The 23,087-nt window shown below is 46.9% G+C and overlaps 1 protein-coding gene across 2 annotated transcripts in view; it reads left to right on the top strand.

The window, feature by feature from the left end:
* The window catches only part of LOC134339422 (adenylate kinase isoenzyme 5-like), a 136,415-nt gene that overhangs the window by 47,428 nt on the left and 65,900 nt on the right, over positions 1-23,087 (top strand). For both annotated transcript variants that reach the window (XM_063035900.1, XM_063035899.1), the window contains exons 8-10: positions 11,233-11,323; positions 14,265-14,323; positions 20,863-20,899. In XM_063035900.1, the coding sequence (XP_062891970.1) occupies positions 11,233-11,323; positions 14,265-14,323; positions 20,863-20,899 (187 nt within the window). The remainder of the gene's footprint in view (positions 1-11,232; positions 11,324-14,264; positions 14,324-20,862; positions 20,900-23,087) is intronic.

Below are 23,087 nucleotides of genomic sequence, written 5' to 3' on the forward strand. Positions count from 1 at the left end.
CAATAGGTTTCAACAGATACATTTAATGTCAGAGAAATGTATACAATATACATCCTGAAATTCTTCTTCTTCACAAAGATCCACGAAAACAGAGGAGTGCCCTAAAGAACGAACGACAGTTAAATGTTAGAACCCCAAGCAAAACCCCCAGCTCCCCCCACCCACACATAAGCAACAACAAAGCAACGACGCCCCCATCAGCAATAAAAGCATCAGCGCCCCCCCACCAAGCACTCCAGCGTGCAACAAAGCATCGGTAAAGACACAGACTTGCAGTACCCCAAAGACTACTCGTTCACCCGGTAATTTAACATACCACAGGCTCTCTCTCTCCCTAATAAGGGGAAAAGAGGTGTCCCCTTTTCAGAGTGAGAGGGGAGACATAACAAAACAACTTGCCGATTTATGGTGTTAAAAGTCTGTTACGTCACTCCTTCCGAGCTCTGTGCCCAAAGAACTCACGTCTCTGGGCACACAGCCAACAGCCAGCTCACCGCTTTCGATCTTCCATCTCCCACGACACACCAGGCGGTGACGGCACCGGCCCAGAATCTGCCCGCCTCCAGAGCCACGGAAATCCGGCACCCTGAAGGCGTGTTAGTCTTCCAGGCCGCATCCTTAGCATATCAAAAAGCGGTCGTGAGGCCCCGAGAGCGGGCCCCATTTCCACAAAGAACCGAAGTCAGCGTGAAACTCCAGGAAAGAGCCTTCAAAAGAATCTTGAAATGGTAAAAAAGTGATATCAAAGGTAGAAATTGAGCTGTTTCTGAAGATGCAAGCGAAGGGGTTACCGTTAGGTGCCATCATCCTCCTAAACTCTGGAGCTTTATTCTTTAGCCTCTGCCTCTGTGCGGGTAGGAGAAGGGCAGCCATGTGATCAGATTTACCCAAATATGGTCTAGGCATGGCACGGTAGGCATTCCATATCTTAGTATAACAGTGGTGGGGTATATTGGGACCTCCGGTGCCACAGGTTATATGCTGATGATTTGAAATGTGTCATGATGGACTGTTTCTTATTTGGAGACGGCATCATCTCAAGCACTTGATTTGAGTAGGCCGTCGGTGGCACGTAGACTGCCGTCAGCATTGTGGAGGAGAACCTCCTAGGGAAATAGAGCAGATGGTATTTGACCATTAGGTGTTCAAGGTCAGGGAAACATGAGTTCGGCAAAACCGCCACATCAGAGCACCACCGAGAGTTTACCACGAAACACACACCTCCACCTTTTGCCTTTTCTGAATCAGCAGTTTGGTCCGTTCAGTAGAACGAGACTGACTGACCACTGTACTTGGCATGCTGGGAGACAGCCTCATCTCAGTCAGACATAGGACACAACAGTCTCTCGTTTCTGTCCCATACAGCAATCTTGCCTTCAAGTCCACACTTTCGTTCTGCAGCGACTGCACACTTGCTAACAACGCATTGGGTAGAGGGGGCCTTATCCCTCCGTGTTTCAGCCCAGCTTGGAATCAACCTCTCCTGCCTCGCTACCAGCCATGGCGAAGAACTTTCGTCTGCTTAAAGGTGCCATACCTGCTTGGTCCACCAAGTCCCTCAGACTATCGTGAAAACTGTAGATCACTACGTTGATTTAAAAGTATCTTGCTTAGAAGAAAATTACATGCTGCAGATTGCAGTGAGAGTGATTCAAAAGCGGTATATTTAACAGTATTGTACATAGCCCACAGAACGTGGCTGTGGTTCACTGGCACCACCTTGCCAAATCACAATGATGAAATTTTTAATATATTTCAGTTTAGGACTACTACAGCTGAAATCCACAGTCACAGCCCTAGGTACTTCAGTAAGCAGCATTGGTTTAAGCCATTTTTAAAAAAATCTATTGATATTCAAAATGGACGAACCTCAGACAGCAGCCTCAGGTCACAAAAGAAAACAGAAGTGGGGATGCCGCACCAGTCTACATGAACGATTGAAGTGCAGAGGTCGAGATTTCCATGCCTGACTATCCTGCTGGCAAAAATACAATCTCTGAAAAATGACACTGAACACCTCAGAGCAATATTGCTGTATCAGAGGGACATCAGGGACTGCTATGCACTCTGCTTTATGGAAACATGGCATGTGGCTCATACCCGCAATTTCAGACACAGCACTACAGCTCAATGGCTTCACCATTTTCCACAAAGGCAGGACAGCTCCGTTTTTTAAAGGCAGAGGAGGTGGAGTATGCTTTATGATTAACTCATCGTGGCGCACAAACGTTGTGGTCTGTCTCAGACCTGCCGACCTGCCCCGAAACACCTAACGGTCCAATGTCATCCTTCTTATCTGCCAAGGGAGTTTTCTGCCATCATCTTAGTAGTGGTGTACAGTCTACCTCAGGCCAACATCGGGTAGGCACTGGAGGAGCTGAACAAATGTAATCAGCAATTACGGAACGGCACACTCAGATGCCTTCCCTATCATTGCAGGGGAGCTGGAAGAGGTCTGAACAATCACAACCAACACTTCACCCGTGGAACCGGAGGAGCCTACACACTTGACCACAGTTATACCACCATCAAGAAAGCTTACCATGCCATCCCAAGCCCACATTTCGGAAACTCCAATTACCTGGCTGTACTTCTACTCCCAGTGTGTCGGCAGAGACTAAAGACGGCAGCACCAGTGGTGAGGAGCAAGAAGATGTGGTCAGGGAAGGTGTAGGAGTGCCTCCAGGACTACTTTGAGTTGGTGGACTGAACAATATTCAGGCATTCACCTGCAAGTCTGACATAATACTCCACAGTTGTCACCAGCTTCATCAAGACCTGCGTGGTTGAACCCCTGCAGCATGATCTCTGTCTCAGAGGCCAACATCAGAAGATCTTTCAAAAGAGTGAATCCTCGCGAGGTGTCAGGCCCTGATGAAGTACCTGGAAGGGCTCTGAAAACCTGTGCCAACCAACTGCAGGAGAATTCAAAGACAACTTCAGTCTCTCATTGCTAAAGTTGGAGATTCCCACCTGCTTCAAAAGGACAACAATCATACCAGTGCCCAAGAAGAGCAGAGTGAGCTGCCTCCAAGACTATCGCCCAGTGGCACTCACATCTGCTGTGATGAAATGCTTCGAGAGGTTGGTCACGGCTAGAATCAACTCATGCATCAGCCAGGACCTGGACCCTCTGCAATGTGCCTATCGCCACAATAGGCCTGCAGTGGATGCAGTCTCCCTGGCTCTCCACTAGGCCTTGGATCACCTACGTCAGACGGCTGTTTATTGACCACAGCTTAGCGTTCAATGCAATCATAGCATCAGTTCTAATCAACAAGCTCCAATAGCTGGGCCTCTGTACCTCCCTCTGCAAATGGATGCTCGACTGCCTCAGTCTGTACAGATCAGAACTGACATCCCCTCCTCATTGACAGTCAACACTCGAAGATGTGTGCGTCGCCCACTGCTCTACTCTCTCCACACCCACGACTGTGTGGCTAGGCACAGCTCAAACACCATCTATAAACTTGCCTATGACACAACTACTCTTGGCAGAATCTCAGACGGTGATGAGAGGGCGTACGGGAGTGAGACAGATCAGCTGGGTGAGTGGTGTCACAGTGGCAACCTTGCACTCAGCGTCGGTAAGACCAAGGAATTGATTGTTGACTTCAGGAAGGGGAATCCATGGGAACAGACAACCAGTCCTCATCAAGGGATTAGAAATGGAAAGGGAGAGTAATTTCAAGTTTCTGGGTGTCAACATCTCTGAGGATCAATGCATCCAAGGCCCAACATGTAATTACAAAGTAGGCACAATAGAGGCTGTACCTCATTAGGAGTTTGAGGAGAACTGGTCTGTCACCATAGACACTCACAATTTCTGCAGATGTACCGTGCAGAATATAATATTTCGAAACTCCAAAACATGAAACTAATCGAACTATAAACATGGAGCTGGGAATAACGTGGCTAACTTTGTCTTACTTTAATACACGGTATACTATATAATATGACTACTATATAAACATCCACAGCAAAGGGTATTGTAAATTTTAAATTGTCCCATTCAGGCCTGAAGATTTCATTGCTGTGGAAGATTTCTTGCTCTTGTGGGATAACGTCTTTCCTGACAAGGAGAGTCACTCTGCTTGGCAGGAGAGACTAGTGGTTGTGAAACTATCTCAGGTTCTTTGGCCTCCTATGTGGAGGCTGTAGGAGTTGATTCTGGGGCTGCAGGAAGTGGTTCTGACAGCTCTGGACAACTTTCTTCTCTAACAATTGATTCCGCTCTCCTCAACTGATCGACATGTCGTCTCCAGATGATATCGGGCACAATCTCCGTTGTGTAGGAGTGGTCCTCCTCTGTCCTCGGTCTTTCCAAGCACTCACTTTTCACCACCTCTGTAGTCCCTTGCCAGGACTGCCTGTCCAGGAGTGAAGCAATGAACCTCCTTGTCTGAGGAGCAGCTCTTTGTCCTGCACACTTCTGAGATTGGGTTTGAGGAGATCCCAGTGTGAACGCGAGGGATGACCCAGGAACAGCGTGGCTAGTGAGTTGTTGGCTGTGGAGTGTGCTCCACTGCGATATGCAAGCAGGAAATTGGTGAGCTTCTGATTCAGTGTCAGTGCAGAGTGTTCTGCTGACATTGCTCACCGTGCATTCTTTAGACTCCGGACAAACCTTTCTGCCAAGCCATTTAGAACTGCATCCACTACCACCATGAAATTTATGCCCATAAATGGTCTGGGAAAATCAACATGAATCCTCTGCCAGGGAAATACAGGCGGTTCCCAGGGATGGAGAGGCGCTGCTCTTGGCATCTTCTGGATGCGTTGGCATTCCGAACGGTGCACGGCAAGCTGATTGATCTGCCAATCTATCCCAGGCCACCGGACAAAGCTTCGCACCAACACTTTGATTTTGACCATGCCTCGAAGAGCGGCTTGTCGCTCCTCCAATACCTCAGCTCTCAGCTTGCATGCTACAACAGCTCTCAATCCCCACATAAGGCAATCTCCGTCAAGGGTAAGTTCATCTCAGCGCTGGTAAAAATGAGGGAACTGAAATACCTGATGCACATTCCAACTACTTTGAGTTGCCGTAGAGACCTGAGACAGAGTGGGGCCTTTTCTGGTTTCCCTTTGGATCATCTCTGCCGTAATAGGGAGGCTTCCGATTTGCATCAGGGAGGATACATGGAGAGGAGTGTCCAAGGGTAAACGGGAAGAGCCACGATTTGTTGTACTCTTGAATTTGATCTTGTAATTGTGTCCTCCAAAAAAAGCGAGCCCACCTCTGCGTTTATGTTGCTGCTGTTAAAAGGGTTGAGCACAACACTCAGATTTGGCAGAAACCTGTTATACTAATTGATAAATCCTAAAAAGGATCATGACTGTGATACATTCATTGGCCTTGGGGCATCCACCACTGCTTGAATTTTCTCAGCACAATTGTGTCATCTTTGTGTGTCAGTGGTGTCACCACATTAAGTGACGTTTGGTTTACAGAATTCACACTTGGTCCATGAGCTTTCAGCCAGAGTGCAGGTACAGATGGTGCTCCAAAAATAACCCATTCAAGTGAGTGTTGTGAGTGTTTATTGTGAGAAACACTTTGGACTCTTCTTCAATCTCAGTCTGTAGGTAGGCCTCAAGTAAATCCACTTTGCTGAAGTGTTTCCCTCCAGAAAGGTTTGCAAAGATATCCTCGATCCTGGGCAGAGGGCATTGGTCTACTTCCAGTACTGGGCTGATGATGAACTTAAAATCACCACAGATTCTGACAGACTCATCCTTCTCGGCTACTGGAACCACTGGCAATGCCCATGGGCTCAACTCAACCTTGGAAACAATTCCTTAAGCCTCATGCGATCTTGCTCACCGGCTACTTTATCAAGGATGGTATAAAGAACCAGTTGCACTTTAACTTGGGTGCGGCATTTTTCTCTAATATTGTTTTTCCTTCGATATGTTTGAGTTTTCTAATGCCATCCTTGAACACCTCTGTGGCATCATACAGCACCTTGCTTAATTGTCTTTCAGTTGACTCCATTGCAGGGGGTGTGACATGCAAGTGGAGGATGGATCTCTAATCAAGTTGTAGTTATCTTACCCAATCACAGCCCCACAACGCTGGCCCTCCTGTTTTTACCACATACAACCACAGTGTGGCTTGTTGGTTGTTGTATTTCACGGTTACAAATGTCATTCCCACAGGAGTTATCTTTTCTCCGGTATAAGTTTTTAGTTGGATATCTGCAGGCTTCTGTTCGGTATCTTTGTAATGCTGTTCAACCTCAGTTTGTGGAACAGCTGAGACAGCGTCCAACTCTATCTTAATTAATTTCCTGTTCACTTCTGGTGTAAGCTATATTCCTTGTTAGTTTACACATTGTAAATCTCAAGGCTACAAAGTCCTGTGTCACTCTCATCGTGATCAGATGTTTCATCAACAGCATGCAGATTGGCGCTCTTTTTGAAAGTGCAACTTGACGTTTAACTTTTTCTCTTGTCTGTGTAGTCCATTTATTTTTGGTTGCCTGAAATGTTCTTCGTATGTGTCCTACTTTGCTGCAGTTTCTGCAAGTTTTGCCTTTAAATCTGCTTTGGTCCGGTGTATATTGTGTACTCCACGGGAATGGCATTCGTAACAATGAAATACAACGACCAACAAGCCCCTGTCATGTCAGCAACACCATTTGTTCAGCCGGGCCGGATTCTGTTTCAAATATTTCAATTGCTCTTTTAAACAGAAGCAACACTCACAAAATGCTGGAGGAAATCAGCAGGGTAGGCAGCATCTATGGAAAAGAGTATAGGCAATGTTTCGGGCCAAACCCCTTCATCGGGACTGCTGAAGTGCCTCAGCCCGAAACATCGACTGTTTACTCTTTTCCATTGATGCTGAGTTCCTTCAGCATTTTGTATGTGTTGCTTTTCTTTTAAGTATAAGTTGTGTTTCAGTTAGGAACTGTTTTTGAATGTTTTCTTGTAAGATTCTGCAAACTAAACAATTTCTCCGTGCATCATTAAGCCCATCACTGAACTGACAACACTCAGACAATTTCTTCAATGCAGCCACATAAGCTGAAATGGACACCCCTTCCTTTTGATTCTGCTTATGAAACCTAAAGCGTTCTGTAATCAACAGTGGTTTCATTTCTAAATGTCCCTGCATTACTTTCATGATATCAACAAAGCTTATTTCAGCTGGTTTGGTTGAAGCAGTTAAACTTCAAAGCAAACTGTATGTCTTTAAATCCAATGCACTCAGCAAAATTCACACAAAATTTTCATTGGTTATTTCATTTGCTTCAAAATGCTGCTCAATTTGCTGAGTATACAATATCCAGTTGTCTTTTGTGTAATCAAACACACCTATCATTCCATTTCTGCTCTTTTTGTTTATTTATGATCATTATCACCCAGTAGTCATTGTTATAAACCCATGAGTTTATTTCATTTTCTGTTTTTTTTTAACTCGGACGCCTTTCTCCTTTTGCGAAGAAAAAAAATCCTGTGATTTTTTTTGAATCAACTGTTTCTAGCCGTGTTTTTTAAAATCAGAAAAAAAACACAGAGCAGGAAATACACAACAGAGAGCATTTGAACTGGTTGCATCACTGTCTGTTATGGAGAGGCCACGGCACAGGATTGGAAACGGCCGCAGAGAGTTGTAAACTCAATCAGCTCCATCATGGGCACCAGTCTCCCCAGCATCCAGGACGCCTTCAAGGAGCAATGCCTCAAAAAGGCAGCATTCATCATTAAGGACCCCATCGCCCAGGCCATGCCGTCTTCTCATTGCTACCGTCAGGAAGGAGGTACAAGAGCTTGAAGACACACATTCAACATTTCAGGAATAGTTTCTTTCCCTCTGCTGTTAGATTTCTGAATGGACAATGAACCTATGAACATGACTCAGTGCTTTTCCCTCTCTTTTTGCACTACCTTTTTTAATAATATCTAATTAATTGATTGATCAATTAATTAGATACAGCGCAGAATAGGCCCTTCGAGCCACGTCACCCAGCAATCCCCCAATTTAATTTCAGCCTAGTCACGGGACAATTTACAATGACCAATTAACCTATCAATCAGTATGTCTTTGGACTGTGGGTGGCAACCGGAGCGTTCGGAAGGAACCTACACGGTCACGGGGAGAATGTACAAACTCCTTACAAGTGGCAGCATCACCTGTACTGTACGGCGATGTACTAACCACTAAATTATAGTTCTTGTTATTAAGTATCGCAGTGTGCTATTGCCGTAAAACAACAAATTTTGTGACATATTTTGGTGATATTAAACCTGGTTTTGATTCTAATTGTGTTGTCTTGCTATGTAGGCACGGGGACGTGTGGTGGCAGTTACACGCTGTCCACAGCACAGCGTTCGATTGTTAATGCAAATGATGTGTTTCACTGTGTGCTGCGACGTACACGTGGTAAATACTGTAAATCTGAATCTGAGCACGCCACCCCCCCGTCTGAACCGGGAAAGAAAGGACCCTATTGTCTCTCACCGAGAGGTGGAGCTCACTGGATTATTCCATGGCATTGGGGAGGGTGTTCAGATCTAACTTCAGAACGTTGAGCACAGGAGACTGGGCCAAGTCTTGGATGCTGTGCTGACGGAGTGCCACACTATTGGAGGTATGCCCCCCACAACCCCCACTCAGCCTGGTTTGTGCATAATTTTGCAAGAGGCATGCCCGCCAATCTTCATCTGGCGCTCTGCTGCTGCAGCGGGTAGTGCTGCTGTCTCAGAGCTCCAGTGACCCCAGGGTCAAAGGCGCTGTTTGTGTGGAGTTCACCCATTCCTCCTATGAATGCGTGAGTTTACCCCACCACCAGGTGCTCTCTTCCCCTCCCACATCCTCCCAAAGGCATGCAGTTCGCAAAGTTAACTGGCCATCTTCAAGCCGTGATGTCTCAAAAAGGCGGCGCCCCTTATTAAGGACCCCCATCACTCAGGTCATGCCCTTGTCTCCTTGCTACCATCAGAGAGGAGGTACAGGAGCCTGAAGGCACACACTCAACGATTCAGGAACAGCTTCTTCCCCTCTGCCATCCGATTTCTGAATGGACATCGAACCCATGAACCCTACATTGTGTTGGGCGCGTGGCCAAGTGGTTAAGGCGTTCGTCTAGTTACCTCAAGGTTGCTAGTTCGAGCCTCAGCTGTGGCAGCGTGTTTGTGCCCTTGAGCAAGGCACGAAATCGCACGTTGCTCTAGTCTGTGTGAGGAGTGGTGTCCCACACAGACTTCCAATCTGCGCCTTGTAAGGCATGAAGATGCTCAACGCGGGTCTCTCATGGTCTGAGTTGATGTTCCCTCCCTCCCTACATCACCACTTTTTAAACATGTTTATTTTTGCACTACATATTTAATTTAACTAGTTAGTACATATATTCTTATTGTAATTCTCATCTTTTCTGTATAGTTTTGCTGGAAAGACAACAAATTTCACAAAGATATTAAACCTGATTCTGATGCCGACTGCACTGTAATTTGACATACCAGACCCTAGTTTGTCACGAGTGAGTAGGTATGGGGAGTTGATAGGGATATGGGTTCGGGTGAAAACAGGAGCTTGCTGCTTGGCGGAGACCTGCTTCCATGCGGCATGTTTCTATCAATCTCTGTGAATTCCAACACCTCTGAAGTAATGTGTCTGCAGGATTCCTTGCTGCACCCTCTACACTGGCCAGGAACTCAGGTGAGTCAGTCTTTCCACTGGGTGCTGCTGAGGTTACGACACCGAGAGCCCGTGATCAGCTCAAGCGATTGCGCTCGCCTCCCCACTCCCAACCGTCACCACTCTACGGTAGACAAGACAGAGGACCCGGGGCTTCCGAAGGAAATTTTACTCATTTAGAGATACCGCAGGGTAACAGCCCTTCAGCGAGCCCACGCCACCCGATTACACCCACCTGACCAACTAACCGACTGACCCACATGCCTTTGGAACGTGGGCGGAGACCAGAGCACTCGGAGGGAACCCGCGCGGTCATGGGGAGACCGTACAAACTCCTCGCAGACAGCAGCGGGAATTGAACCCGGGTTTCTAGCGCTGTTACGGCATTTCACTAAGCACTGTGCTACCGTGCCGCCCCCCCCCCCCACACACTATTTCATCCTGGGTACAGGATTGAACACTTCAACAGTGTCGCTGACAGCAGGGTGTTTGCTTATGTTTTACCTGAGGCTGCTAGTTCTAAAATTCAAAGTAAACTTATTATCAAAATACGTGCATTTCTCCATATTAGAGCGTAAGATACAGGAGCAGAAATAGGCCATTTGACCCATCGAGTCTGCACTGCAATTTCATCATGGCCGGTCCGTTTTCTCTCTCAGCCCCAGTCTCATGCCTTCTCCCCATATCTCTTCATGCCCTGACTAATCAAGAATATATCAGCCTCTGCCTTAAATATACCCAGTGACCAGGCCTCCCGTGGGAATGAATTCCACAGATTCTCCGCTCACTGCTCTGTCCTCTGGTCTTAGACTCCCCCACCATAGGAAACATCTTCTCTACGTCCACTCTACTGAGGCCTTTCAACGTTCAATAGCTTTCAGTGAGGTCACACCTCATTCTTCTGAATTCCAGTGAATACAGGCCAAGAGCCATCAAACACTCTTCATACGTCAAGCTGTTCAAACATAGAATCATTTTTGTGGACCTCCTTTGAACCCTCTCCAACGTCAGTGCATCCTTTGTTAGATAATGGGCCCAAAATTGCTCACAATACTCCAGGTAAGGCCTCACCAGAGATTTATAAAGCCCCAAGATTACATACTTGCTTTTATACCTTGAGATTCATTTTCTTGCAGTCACTCACAGTAGAACAGAGAAGTACAATAGTATCAGTGAAAAACTACACACAAAAACTGACAAACCACTAAAATGTGCAACAGAATGAATAATTTGAGAACACAAGTTGTAAAGTTCTTGAAAGTGATTCTATAGGTTGTGGAATCAGTTCCAAGTTGAGGTGGTATAAAATAAGGGTGGGGTAGTATAAAATACAACTATATGGATTGTATAGGTTACTTCATGAAGTAATGTTGCTGGTATTAGCAACTCAAGGCATGTTTATTCCCTGGAATGTTGGTTTTTAGAATCTCTGCGATTAAAATTTAAATTTCCCCAGTGGTTAAGATTTCTACATGATTTTAACATTTCGAAAGCAATAGGCAGGTTTAACTGGGTTATTGATACATTTGTTCAGTGGTTTCACTGCTCTCGGTTTCAATTCAATGCGACTTCTTCCTCTCACACAGTTGGATGGAGACAGGGAGGAAGAGGAGGTGTTTGCAGATATCAAGACGACCGTCGATGGGAAGATCGCCCCGGGCAAACATCCTGAGGCAGGTGAGGAAAACTGGGAGGTCTCTGATGACTGGGCCAGAGAGGCAGCCATCAGATGGCAGAGAGTCCAGACAGAACGGTGAGCAGACGGATGAGTCTCGAGATACTATAACGTCTAGACAGAAGAGTCTTGTTTTAAAAATACATTTATTTTAAGTTCTTCATTACTACAATACTACAACACCACAGCAGAAGCACTGGGGAAAAAATAGCTAACACAAACTAAATTAACAAACAAGAGAAAATCTGCAGATGCTGGAAATCCGAGCAACACACACGAAATGCTGGAGAAAAAGGTACATTTGATGTTTCGGAGGACTAAATTAAATTAAATTAAACTAAATTAATTTAAACTAAATTAAAACAAACTAAATTAACGTTTCCATCCTCTCCCAGAACGCCATTGTCCCCTTTGGTGCCCAGCAGGCCGACAACACTTCCTTCTCGACACCGTGTGTTTTTTCTCTAGGGACACCTGGACACGAACATACTCCCAGAAAATTGCCCGGCAGTCCACCCAGGTGGGGCCACCCCCTCTGACTCCTGCCTCCAGGAGCCACTTGGCCAACCACAGGAGCAGGTTTACCAGAACATCTTCCTCCACCCTGTAACCACCCCCCCCCCACTTCATACTGGATGACCAAACAGGAAGCGTGGCTAAAATGCAACCAGACGGCGAGGACCAGCCCTCGCAGATATGTGAATAGGGACACGAGACAGAACAGTGACCAGACGAGCGGTGTTCAGTCAGAGCATTGTCCAAACGGCGGAATAATGTTCAGACAGAGAAGTGTCTAAACAGACCCACGTCTGGACAGAGCAGTGACCAGACCAGACTGTAGCTAGATCAAGGTTCAAAGTTCAAATCATGTACAGTCCAATCCAGACACCCTGACCTTTTAAATCTGGCCCACACTTAAGTCATCCAAACATCGCTCTCTGATAGCTCTGGGGCCTTGACCATGGCGCCAAAATTCAGCCAGTATCCGATCTTTCCAATTCAGCCCAGCACTGAAATCAGTTCTCTTCTCATCTAGGGGATGCCACAGATCCATCAGCTTTGACAGTAACTGGGATGTAACACCCAGCCCCGGCCAGAGACCAGGACAATCAGTCCTCACAGGGTGCTCTAAGAGATAGTATTTACCTCATGGGCCAATTGGCCTCCATTAGTACTCCTGCTTACTATAATACCCTGCCCTGAGCTGGAGCAGGATTTGAAGGCAGGGCATCTTTGGCCGCTGGGTAACAGCATTTGCCGGAGACCGCCTCTCCTCCCCCAGCCTCATCGTACCTTAGGTTTCACCTGTGCCTGGAGCAGCATCACAGTACTGCCATTCACCCTGTGCCCGGGAGAAATATCTCCCTACATTTCCCACTCATGCAGTGACATTTTATTCCAAATGGGTGCTATTTTTAGCTCTTCTGTCAACGCTTTTGTGTTAAATTTTTGGCTGTGTGGATTCTGCTGTCGAGCTACAGATTGGAAGGCAGCAAAACCTCACACGTGGAATTAACACGAGCCTCTGGGCCTGAAACACTAGGATGAGCTCCCCAGGATTGTGCAGGCTGTGTGTGAGAGGACCAGGATAGAATTCTGAGATGAAATGAAACGGGGGGGGGGGGTCTCACAGGAAATCAATCAAATATTGGAAAAGCCTAGACAGAGTAGACGTGTGGAGGATGCTTCCTCTAGTGGGGGAATCTAATGCCAGAAAGCACAGATTCAGAACGGAGATAAGGAGGAATTTCTTTAGAAACATAGAAACATAGAAAATAGGTGCAGGAGTAGGCCATTCGGCCCTTCGAGCCTGCACCGCCATTTATTATGATCGTGGCTGATCATCCAACTCAGAACCCCGCCCCAGCCTTCCCTCCATACCCCCTGATCCCCATAGCCACAAGGGCCATATCTAACTCCCTCTTAAATATAGCCAATGAACTGGCCTCAACTGTTTCCTGTGGCAGAGAATTCCACAGATTCACCACTCTCTGTGTGAAGAAGTTTTTCCTCATCTCGGTCCTAAAAGGCTTCCCCTTTATCCTCAAACTGTGACCCCTCGTTCTGGACTTCCCCAACATCGGGAACAATCTTCCTGCATCTAGCCTGTCCATTCCCTTTAGGATTTTATACGTTTCAATCAGATCCCCCCTCAATCTTCTAAATTCCAACGAGTACAAGCCCAGTTCATCCAGTCTTTCTTCATATGAAAGTCCTGCCATCCCAGGAATCAATCTGGTGAACCTTCTTTGTACTCCCTCTATGGCAAGGATGTCTTTCCTCAGATTAGGGGACCAAAACTGCACACAATACTCCAGGTGTGGTCTCACCAAGGCCTTGTACAACTGCAGTACAGCCAGAGGGTGGTGAATCTGTGGAACTAATTGCCACATTTGGCTGTGGGGGCCAAGTTTATTTAAAGCGGGGGCTGATAGGTTCTACGTTAGTAAGGTCAAAGGCTTTCAGTGAACTCTAGAACAAGGTCTCCTTGGGGGCTTTTGCTATTGCTTGCATGGTGGGGGGAAGAGGGGGCTGGTGCTTTTGCTGGTGCAATTGTGGGGGAGGGGGAGGAGAGGGTGAGGGTCGATGCTGTGCTTGTGCGTGGGAGGGAGACGGAGGCTTCAGGGTTCTGATGTTTCCATCATTCATCCTTTGGGGGTTTCTTGTTTTGTGGATGTCTGCGAAGAGTAAGAATTTCAGATTGCATACTGTATACATTCTCTGATATTAAACTTAGCCACTTGAAAGTTACAGGGGAAGGCAGGCGAACAGGTTTGAGAGGAAAAATAATTCAGCCATGATAGAATGGTGGAGCAGACTTGATGGGCCAAAAAGCCTAATTATGTTCCTATATCTTACCCTGTATAACACATAGGGGAGTCAGAATCGAAGTAATGAAGCTGTGGGATGATTTGCTTCACCCTCCTTATTCCCTTCTCACAGGTGTCAGTGCGTCTCCCCTCCCTCCAGCAGCGGAAGCCAGCGTGGACGCCGAGGCAAAGGTAATGCCATTAGCAGTGGCAGCCATTTTCCCGCCACACACACAGCGTTACCACCGTTGTTGCTCCCTCAGTGACAACAACTGCACGATCAATGTGACAGGGCCATCTGAGACCCCTTACAGGGCATTCTCAGACTGGGTGGGACTCTGAGCCGCAAGGGGTAACACACACAAAACGCTGAAGCAACTCGGCAGGTTACGCAGCATCTATGGAGATATTTCACGTTGGGACCCTTCATCAGGGCTCCAGTTGCCCTGATGAAGGATCTCGACCCGAAACATTGATTGTTTATTCCCCTCCACAGATGCTGCCTGGCCTGCTTGGTCCTCCAGCACTTTGTGCGTCTTACTTTGGACTTCCGGCACCTGCAGGGTCTCTTATAATGATGAGCCACAAAGGAGCAGAGTGAAGCAGATGACCAGGGCGTGGTCCGAGAGGCTTTTTTTAAAGAGTATTTAACAGGAGGTTCAGAGCTCTGGTGGGGAGGGAGAGCAAATTTCAGAGGAGAGACACTTGGAGCTGAATGCATGTAAGCCGTGGTGGAGGGGACGATCCCAGGGATCAACAGAGACGGGAAGTGAGGTGTGGAGTTCTGGGACTGGGGTTGGGTTGCGATAGGTTGCAAGGATTGGGAGAGGGGGTGAATATGGAGGGTTCAAACTTCAAAGTAAGTCATTATCAAAGTACATATATGTCAGCATGTTTTCTTGTGGGCATACCAAATAAACCCATAATAGAATAATAACCAAAACAGAATAAATGAAAGACTATCTGAACTGTGTCAAGTTAGGAAAGGGGGAAGTACAATGAGATCTAGGTGTCCTTGTTCATCAGTCACTGAAAGTAAGCATGCAGGTACAGCAGGCAGTGAAGAAAGCTAATGGCATGCTGGCCTTCATAACGAGGGGAATTGAGTATAGAAGCAAAGAGGTCCTTATGCAGCTGTACAGGGCCCTGGTGAGACCACACCTGGAGTATTGTGTGCAGTTTTGGTCTCCAAATTTGAGGAAGGACATTCTTGCTATTGAGGGAGTGCAGCGTAGGTTCACGAGGTTAATTCCCGGGATGGCAGGACTGTCATATATTGAAAGATTGGAGCAACTGGGGTTGTATACACTGGAATTTAGAAGGCTGAGAGGGGATCTTATTGAAACATATAAGATTATTAAGGGATTGGACATGCTAGAGGCAGGAAACATGTTCCCGATATTGGGGGAGTCCAGAACCAGAGGCCACAATTTAAGAATAAGGGGTTGACCATTTAGAACGGAGTTGAGGAAAAACTTTTTCACACAGAGGGTTGTGGATCTGTGGAACGCTCTGCCTCAGAAGGCAGTGGAGGCCAATTATCAGGATTCTTTCAAAAAAGAGTTAGATAGAACTCTTAAAGATGGCAAAGTGAAGGGATATGGGGAGAAGGCAGGAACAGGGTACTGATTGTGGATGATCAGCCATGATCACAGTGAATGGTGGTGCTGGTTCGAAGGGCTGAATGGCCTACTCCTGCACCTATTGTCTGTTGTCTATTGTCCCACTATGGCAGATCCTGAAAACCCTCAGAGGTTGGTGTATTTTCCCCTCCTTGGCCCAGCACACCAGGACTGCATTGGTGGGTGGGTGATGGGTGAGGGGTAGTGAGATCGAAAACAAAGATGTACCTCCCCTTATCGCTGCATGAAATTCTCCCCAGGGCGCTTTCCAGGACAGGGCTCCACTCAGACACTCTCTGCCCATTTCCCAGCAGGTGAGCCTGACTGCTAATGCTGGTAGTCATTGGTTTCCATGGAAACTATAAGCCCAAATGCTCTTTAATGCAGGACCCGTCAGAAGAGATTACAGACATCCGAGTCCCTGGTTTCGGCTCCCCTTTCACTCAACGCCACTCATCGAGGGCGTCCAACTCTCCACGCCTGCCCTGGAGGTTCCCAACATGACTGTGAGCGATGTTCTGAGAGAAATCATCTGTCATTGAAACATACTTTACAAATTCTCGTCGACTTTCTTCATGTGTGGTCGAAAATCCAACTGAAAGCGGGGTTTCCCTCCCTCCACTATTGACGCTGCCCTCAGCCGCATCTCCTCCATCTTCAGAACATTCGTGGTCACCCCATCTTCCCATCAGCACAACAGTGATAAACTTTGTCTTGTCCTTTCCTACCACCCCGTGAGCTTCCACATTCAACACATCATCCTCCATAATTCCCGCAATCTCCACAGGGATCTTCTACCTTCCCTTCCCTCTGCTTTCCTCTGAGATCACTCCCTTGTCCATTCATCCCTCTCCACGAATCTCCTTCCTGGCACTTATCTCTGCAAGCATCCTCCACCTGCTCCCTCAGCTCCAGTCAAAGCCCCAAACAGTCCTCCCAGGTGAGGCAACACTTCACCCGTGAATTTGTTGGAGGTGTCCAGTGCTCCTGATGCGGCCTCCTGTACATTGGTGAGACCCGTCGTAAATTGAGGAACCATTTCGTCGAGTATCTCCGCTCCATCCACCACAAGTGAGACTTCCTGGCGGCCAAACATTTGAATTCCCATTCCCATTCCCGTTCCCGCATGTCAATTGGTGGCCTCCTCTTGTGCCAAGATGAGGCCACCCTTAGAGTGGAGGAGCAACACCTTATATTCCGAATGGGTACCCTCCAACTTGATGGCATGAATATCGAGTTCTCTTTCTGGTAAAAAAAAATTACCCCTCCCTTTTTCTATTCCCCACTCTGGCCTTTTACCTCTTCTCACCTGCCTATGACTTTCACCCTGGGTGCCTTCCTCTTTTCCTTTCTCCTTTGGTCCTCTCTCCTCTCCTGTTAGATTCTTTCTTCTCCAGTCTTTGACCTTTCCCACCCACTTGGCTTCACCTATGACCTTCTCCAGTCTTTGACCTTCCCCACCCACTTGGCTTCACCTATGACCTTCTCCAGTCTTTGGCCTTCCCCACCCACTTGGCTTCACCTATGACCTTCTCCAGTCTTTGACCTTTCCCACCCACTCGGCTTCACCTATGACCTTCTCCAGTCTTTGACCTTTCCCACCCACTCGGCTTCACCTATGACCTTCTCCAGTCTTTGACCTTTCCCACCCACTCGGCTTCGCCTATGCCTCTTTCCTCTCCTCTCATCTTTTTATTCGGGCTTCTTCCCCCTTCCTTCTCAGTCCTGAAGAAGGGTTTCAGCCCGAAATGTCGATTGTTTATTCATTTCCATAGATGCAGCCTAACCTGCTGAGTTGCTCCGTCACTTTGTGTGTGTTGCTTTGGAAGTGGGAAAATCTGCCTGTTTAACCAGGTGCGGTGGCTGACAGGGAAGAGGTCACATACCAAATCCTCCAGGAAGGCAGCCAATCAGAGTTGGCCATCCAACCTCTTTGTCAATATTTCCATGGAAACTGTAGATCAGATCCAAACATTTGGATGGGTTTCACAGCCAGGGACCAAGTGATGGGAAAGTGAGGAAGGGGAAGGAATCGAGAATGACGAAGAAATAAGGGTGTGGGCAGGAGAAATAGGAAAAAAAAGGAAAACGAGGGGGAGAGGGATAAAGAAAGAGGAGAAAAAACGGAAAGTGAGAGAGACAGAGAAAGTATAGAAAATAGAGAGAGGGAGAGAGAAAGAGGAATGGAGGAGAGAGGGAGAAAGGTGTGAAGATGTGAATGTGAGCGTGCAGGTGTGTAGTTGTGAGTGTTGGTGTGCGAGTTTGGGTCTGACAACGTGCTGTGAGTGTGAGAGTTTGTGTTTGTGTGTGTGTGTGTGTGTGTGTGCATATCTGTGTGTGTATGTGTGTATCTGTGTGTGTGTGTTTGTGTGTATCTGTGTGTGTTTATGTGTGTGTGTGTATCTGTGTGTGTTTGTGTGTGTGTGTGTGTGTATCTGTGTGTGTTTGTGTGTGTGTGTGTATCTGTGTGTGTTTGTGTGTGTGTGTATCTGTGTGTGTGTGTGTGTGTGTATGTGTGTATCTGTGTGTGTGTGTGTGTGTGTATCTGTGTGTGTGTGTGTATGTGTGTATCTGTGTGTGTGTGTATCTGTGTGTGTGTGTTTGTGTGTGTGTGTGTATCTGTGCGTGTGTATCTGTGTGTGTGTGTGTATCTGTGCGTGTGTATCTGTGTGTGTGTCTGTGTCTGTGTCTGTGTGTGTGTGTGTGTCTGTGTCTGTGTGTGTGTGTGTGTGTGTGTATCTGTGTGTGTGTGTGTCTGTGTGTGTCTGTGTGTGTGTGTGTGTGTGTGTGTGTGTGTGTGTGTGTCTGTCTGTCTGTCTGTGTCTGTGTGAGGCAGTTGAGCAAGGAGAGAGTGTTGGAGAGAAGTCAGGGGCTGGTTATATCCGTACCTGGCACTGAACTAATTGCTTGCAGACAACACTCCACAAGGAAAGGGCAGGCGGAATGAATCAGTTCAGAGCTCAGCTCAGCTCAGCTCCCCCACAGAACTCTCTGCAGTGTGTGAGAGCGACTCAGTGCCTGTTACAGGAACGGCGCCCACCATGCGCTGACAAACCGTACAGATGTGTTCAGAGCGTGGAACTGAGTTCCTGTCCTGATAACTGCGAAGCTGTCTCCAGCTTCCCCACCCGATGCAGAACAGCCCTGGCTCTGAGCTCAAGTCACGAACTGCCTGGAAGCTGAGTGCGGATGAGAGGAGAGAGTTTTATTTAGAAGCTGCATGGTACAGGACAGCTGCTCTCACACAGCTCCGCGGGTCAGGCAGCAACTATGGAGATGAATAAACAGTTGACGTTTTGGTCTGAGAACTTTCTTCAGGACCGGAAAGGAAAGGGGGAGATGCCTGAATTAAAAGGTCGGGGGGTGGGGGGAGAGAGAGGGGAGGAGGCTAGCTGGAAGGTGATAGGTGAGGCCAGGTAGGTGGGAAAGGTCAAGGGCTGGAGAAGAGGAATCTGACAGGAGAGGATAGGGGACAATAGGAGAAAGGGAAGAGGGAGGGGACCCAGGAGGAAATAGGGGAATAGAGGACGGGGAGGGGGGGGGGGTGGAGTTTTTGTTCACCGGAAAAAGAAAATGATATTTATGCCATCAGTTGGAACATAACGTGTTCCTCAAGGCCATGGTTCTCAGGACATTAGTCAACAACGGGCTAGCATGCCGATGAAGATGTTGGAATAGTGAACAGCTCTAATCATCCAGACACATGAGCTGCAATTCTACCTCAAGAGGATGCATCCTTGTCACGTGTAAGGCGAGAGGGGCAAGGTCTAGGAGGGGCATGAGGGGCAACTTCTTCACAGAGAGGGCGGTGTTGCGTGTGGAGCAAGCTGCCGGTGGAAGTGGTTGAAGCAACATTTAAAAGACACTTCGACAGGTCCATGGAAAGGGAGTGCTTAGAGGGTGAAGTATGGGCAAATGGATGTACAGTGGCTTAAACAGGCTCCCTGGTTGGCATGGATGAACAGAGAAGGGTACAGCAGAACAGGCCATTTGGCCCACAATGTTGTGCTGGACCAGCTAAAAAGCAAATCAAAAACACCCAAAATGTCCATGTCCCTCCATCTTCCTCACATCCATGTGCCTATCCAAACATCTGTTAAAGGCCTCTGATGTACTTGCCTCTTTCACCTTACCAGGCAGCGCATTCCAGGCGCCCATCACTCTCTGGGTAAAAACTTATCCCTCACATCCGCATAGACCCTACCCCCTCTCACCTTCAGTGCATGCCCTCTGGTATTAGACATTCCAGCCCTAGGGAACAGATACTCTGTGTTCATACTATCTATGCCTCTCATAATCTTGTAAACCTCTGCTAGATCTCCCTTCGCCCTCAGATGCTTCAGAGAAAACAACCCAAGTTCATCTGCCTCTTGTAAAAGCACATGCCCTCCAAACCAGGCAGCATCCTGGTAAAGCCCTCCGAAGCCTCAACTTCCTTCCTATAGCGGGGTGACTAGAGCTGAATGCAATACTCCAGATGTGGCCTAACCAGAGTCTTATAAAGTTGGACTAAAGGGCCTAATTCTGTGACTCGATACTAAAATACCTAGGGATCTTATACATTTCATTCAAGGCCCCCTGTCAATCTTCAGATCTCCAATGGGCATGAGTCTAGCCTGTCCAAACCTCATAAAATAACCAGGCCAGCACAGACTAGATGGGCCAAAGGGCCTTTTACCGTGCTGTAGAGCTCTATGACTCTAACTCACTTGTTTCACGTATCATTCCAGGAAATGTCCTCTGAAATTTTTCCAATGAATTAATGCCTTTCCATGAGTAAGGAAATCAATACTGAACACAATGCTTTCATCCATCTCCTATAGTACAATGAGCCAAATGGCCTCTCTCCTTGAATTATCATTCTTCATTTTGAATTGCACTTGTTTCTATGTTTGTTGGGCCTTCAGTGGTGATTGAATGCTTCCTGGGTGATTATGTATTGATGAGCAATGAACAATCTACTGGAAGAACTCAGAGTGTCCAGCAGCATCCGTGGAAAGAAGGAATTGTTGAGTTTCTCCAGCAGATCGCTCGTTGCTCCAGATTTCAGCATCTGCAGCCTCCTGTGTCTCCAATGTATTGATGAGTTTCCTCCTCTCTGTTCTGCAGCCTCTGGAAGGTGGAGCTGGTGAAGATCTCCTGTCAGGTCAGTGTTCAAGCACCTTCTCAGGACTCTCACAGGACCGGTGACTCTGTGCATCAGTCCTGCTGGGCTGCACCCTGAAATACCATTAGCATTGAGTACTTGTGTGACTTTCCCTCTGCTTCCAAACAAGTTCTGCCTAGAGATGAGGGAAAACTCTTCCTGGATCACGGGTAGCGAGGCAGAATCTGTTTCCTTCAGTAAGGGAATCAAAAACAGGAGGGCGAGGCTTAAGGTGAGAAGCAGGAGACTTAAAGGGAATCTGAGGGGTACGTTTCTGGCAGGGTAGGTGCGGGAGTCAGTAGGTTGTTCATATGTCAGTGATGGGGCAAGTGAAGTTGAGGAAAGTTATCTCTTCTAGTTCAAGAGCCTGATGGTTGAGGGGTAATAACTGTTCCTGAACCTGGTGACCTGGATCTTTGAGGCTTCACTACCTTCTTCCTGATGCCAGCGGCGAGAAGAGAGCATGACCTGGGTGGCGGGGGTCCCTGGTGTTGGATGTTGCTATGACTGTTCTAAAGATCAAAGAATTGAGAGCCTGGGGGTCTTGTACAGAAGCCAGCATTGATCAGTCAAAGGTGGGGTAAATTTGAGGATTCGACTGGCCTCATGCACCTGTTTTCCTGTGTTCATTGAAGAGCTGAGATGGGGTACAGCTCTGGAGCTGTTCCTGATCACATTCTGTACTGAGAGAGAGAGATCATCATGGAGAAAACAGACGATGTAAATTGTGCCTTTTGCTTGATCTTGGTTCTCTCGTCCTACCTGAGACAGCACCTCATTCCTGTGTTTCTCCTTCACGAATAGATGTAGTGACGAGATCACAGCCGTCAACTGAATTCAGGGGCTGCGCATGGGACACGATCAGTTTGAGCTCGGCTGCACCAGTGCTGCCACCTCGTGGCGACTTGGATCACTGTATTTTATTTCCCACAATACGCATGTCGGGTGACATTTAGTTTCTTTAATGATTTGATATTTCAGCCAGACGTTGGATTTATGCAAGTCAATACTATGTCCAAATATGCCGGTGTATCCTTCTAAGCTTAGATTAGAATTTGGTATGATATATTAATATTGTAAGGGCTGTAGGATTCTGCTGTATGTTCTCTCAATGTTGTCTAAGTAAGTCGGCACAATGTAGATGTTTATATTTCTGGACATGCCAGATTACCACTGTATGCAGTTGTGGTCATACATGAGCATCCTATCACTTATATAAACACAATTAATAAGCCCTTTGCAACACACACAAAATGCTGGAAGAACTAAGGGGGCCAGGCAGCATCTGTGGAAAGTTGAAACAGTCGACGGTGTGGGCCAAGACCCTTCATCAGGACTCATGATGTCTTGATGAAGAGTCTCAGCCTGAAACCTCGACTGTTTACTCTTTTCCACAGGCACTGCCTGGCCTGCTGAGTTCCTCCAGCATTTTGCCTGTGTTGCTTTGGATTTCCAGCATCTGCAGATTTTCTTGTGTTAATAATTCCTGCTTTCTCTTTCGGGGGTTCCCAACATTTTTTATGCTATGGAACATTACCGTTAACCAAGGGGTCCATGGACCCCCAGTTGGGAGTCTTAGACAGAGTTCATGACACAACCTTTCCTCCTGCCCAATCCACTGTAATCAGCGATATACTCGAAGAGTTGATACTCCCTCTACGATCATTAGGAGGACCACCACACACGTGACAGACTGAATGAGATTTAATTAAGCCTCCTCATTTACACAAACTCACATCGGGTGAAATATCTTAATTTGTTAATCTACTTAGATACATATTCTGTTTTCAACCTGTCTAAATTGTGGTAGATTCTATTCTACTAATAATGGAAACGTCAATATTCCTTTTTGAGTTGTTTTACTTGTCTAGCAAGTCTAAGAAGATTACAAAGCTTTGCTAAAGCAGATGTCTTTATCAGAACAAAATTTTAGGAGGAGAAGTATTTTTGTTAAAGCAAATATAAATCAGAATCAGGTTTAATATCATCAGCATTTGTCATGAAATTTGTTGACTATGCAGCAGCAATACAATGTAATACACGATAGAGAGAAAAAAGAACTGAATTACAGTAAGTATATATATTAAGTAGTTAAATTAAGTAAGTAGTGCAAAATTTAGAAATGATAAAGTAGCGAGGTAGTGTTCGTGGGTTAAATGTCCATTCCGAAATCAGATGGCAGAGGGGA

The sequence above is a fragment of the Mobula hypostoma genome, chromosome 29 (genome assembly GCF_963921235.1).
Source record: "Mobula hypostoma chromosome 29, sMobHyp1.1, whole genome shotgun sequence".
Lineage (NCBI taxonomy): Eukaryota > Metazoa > Chordata > Chondrichthyes > Myliobatiformes > Myliobatidae > Mobula > Mobula hypostoma.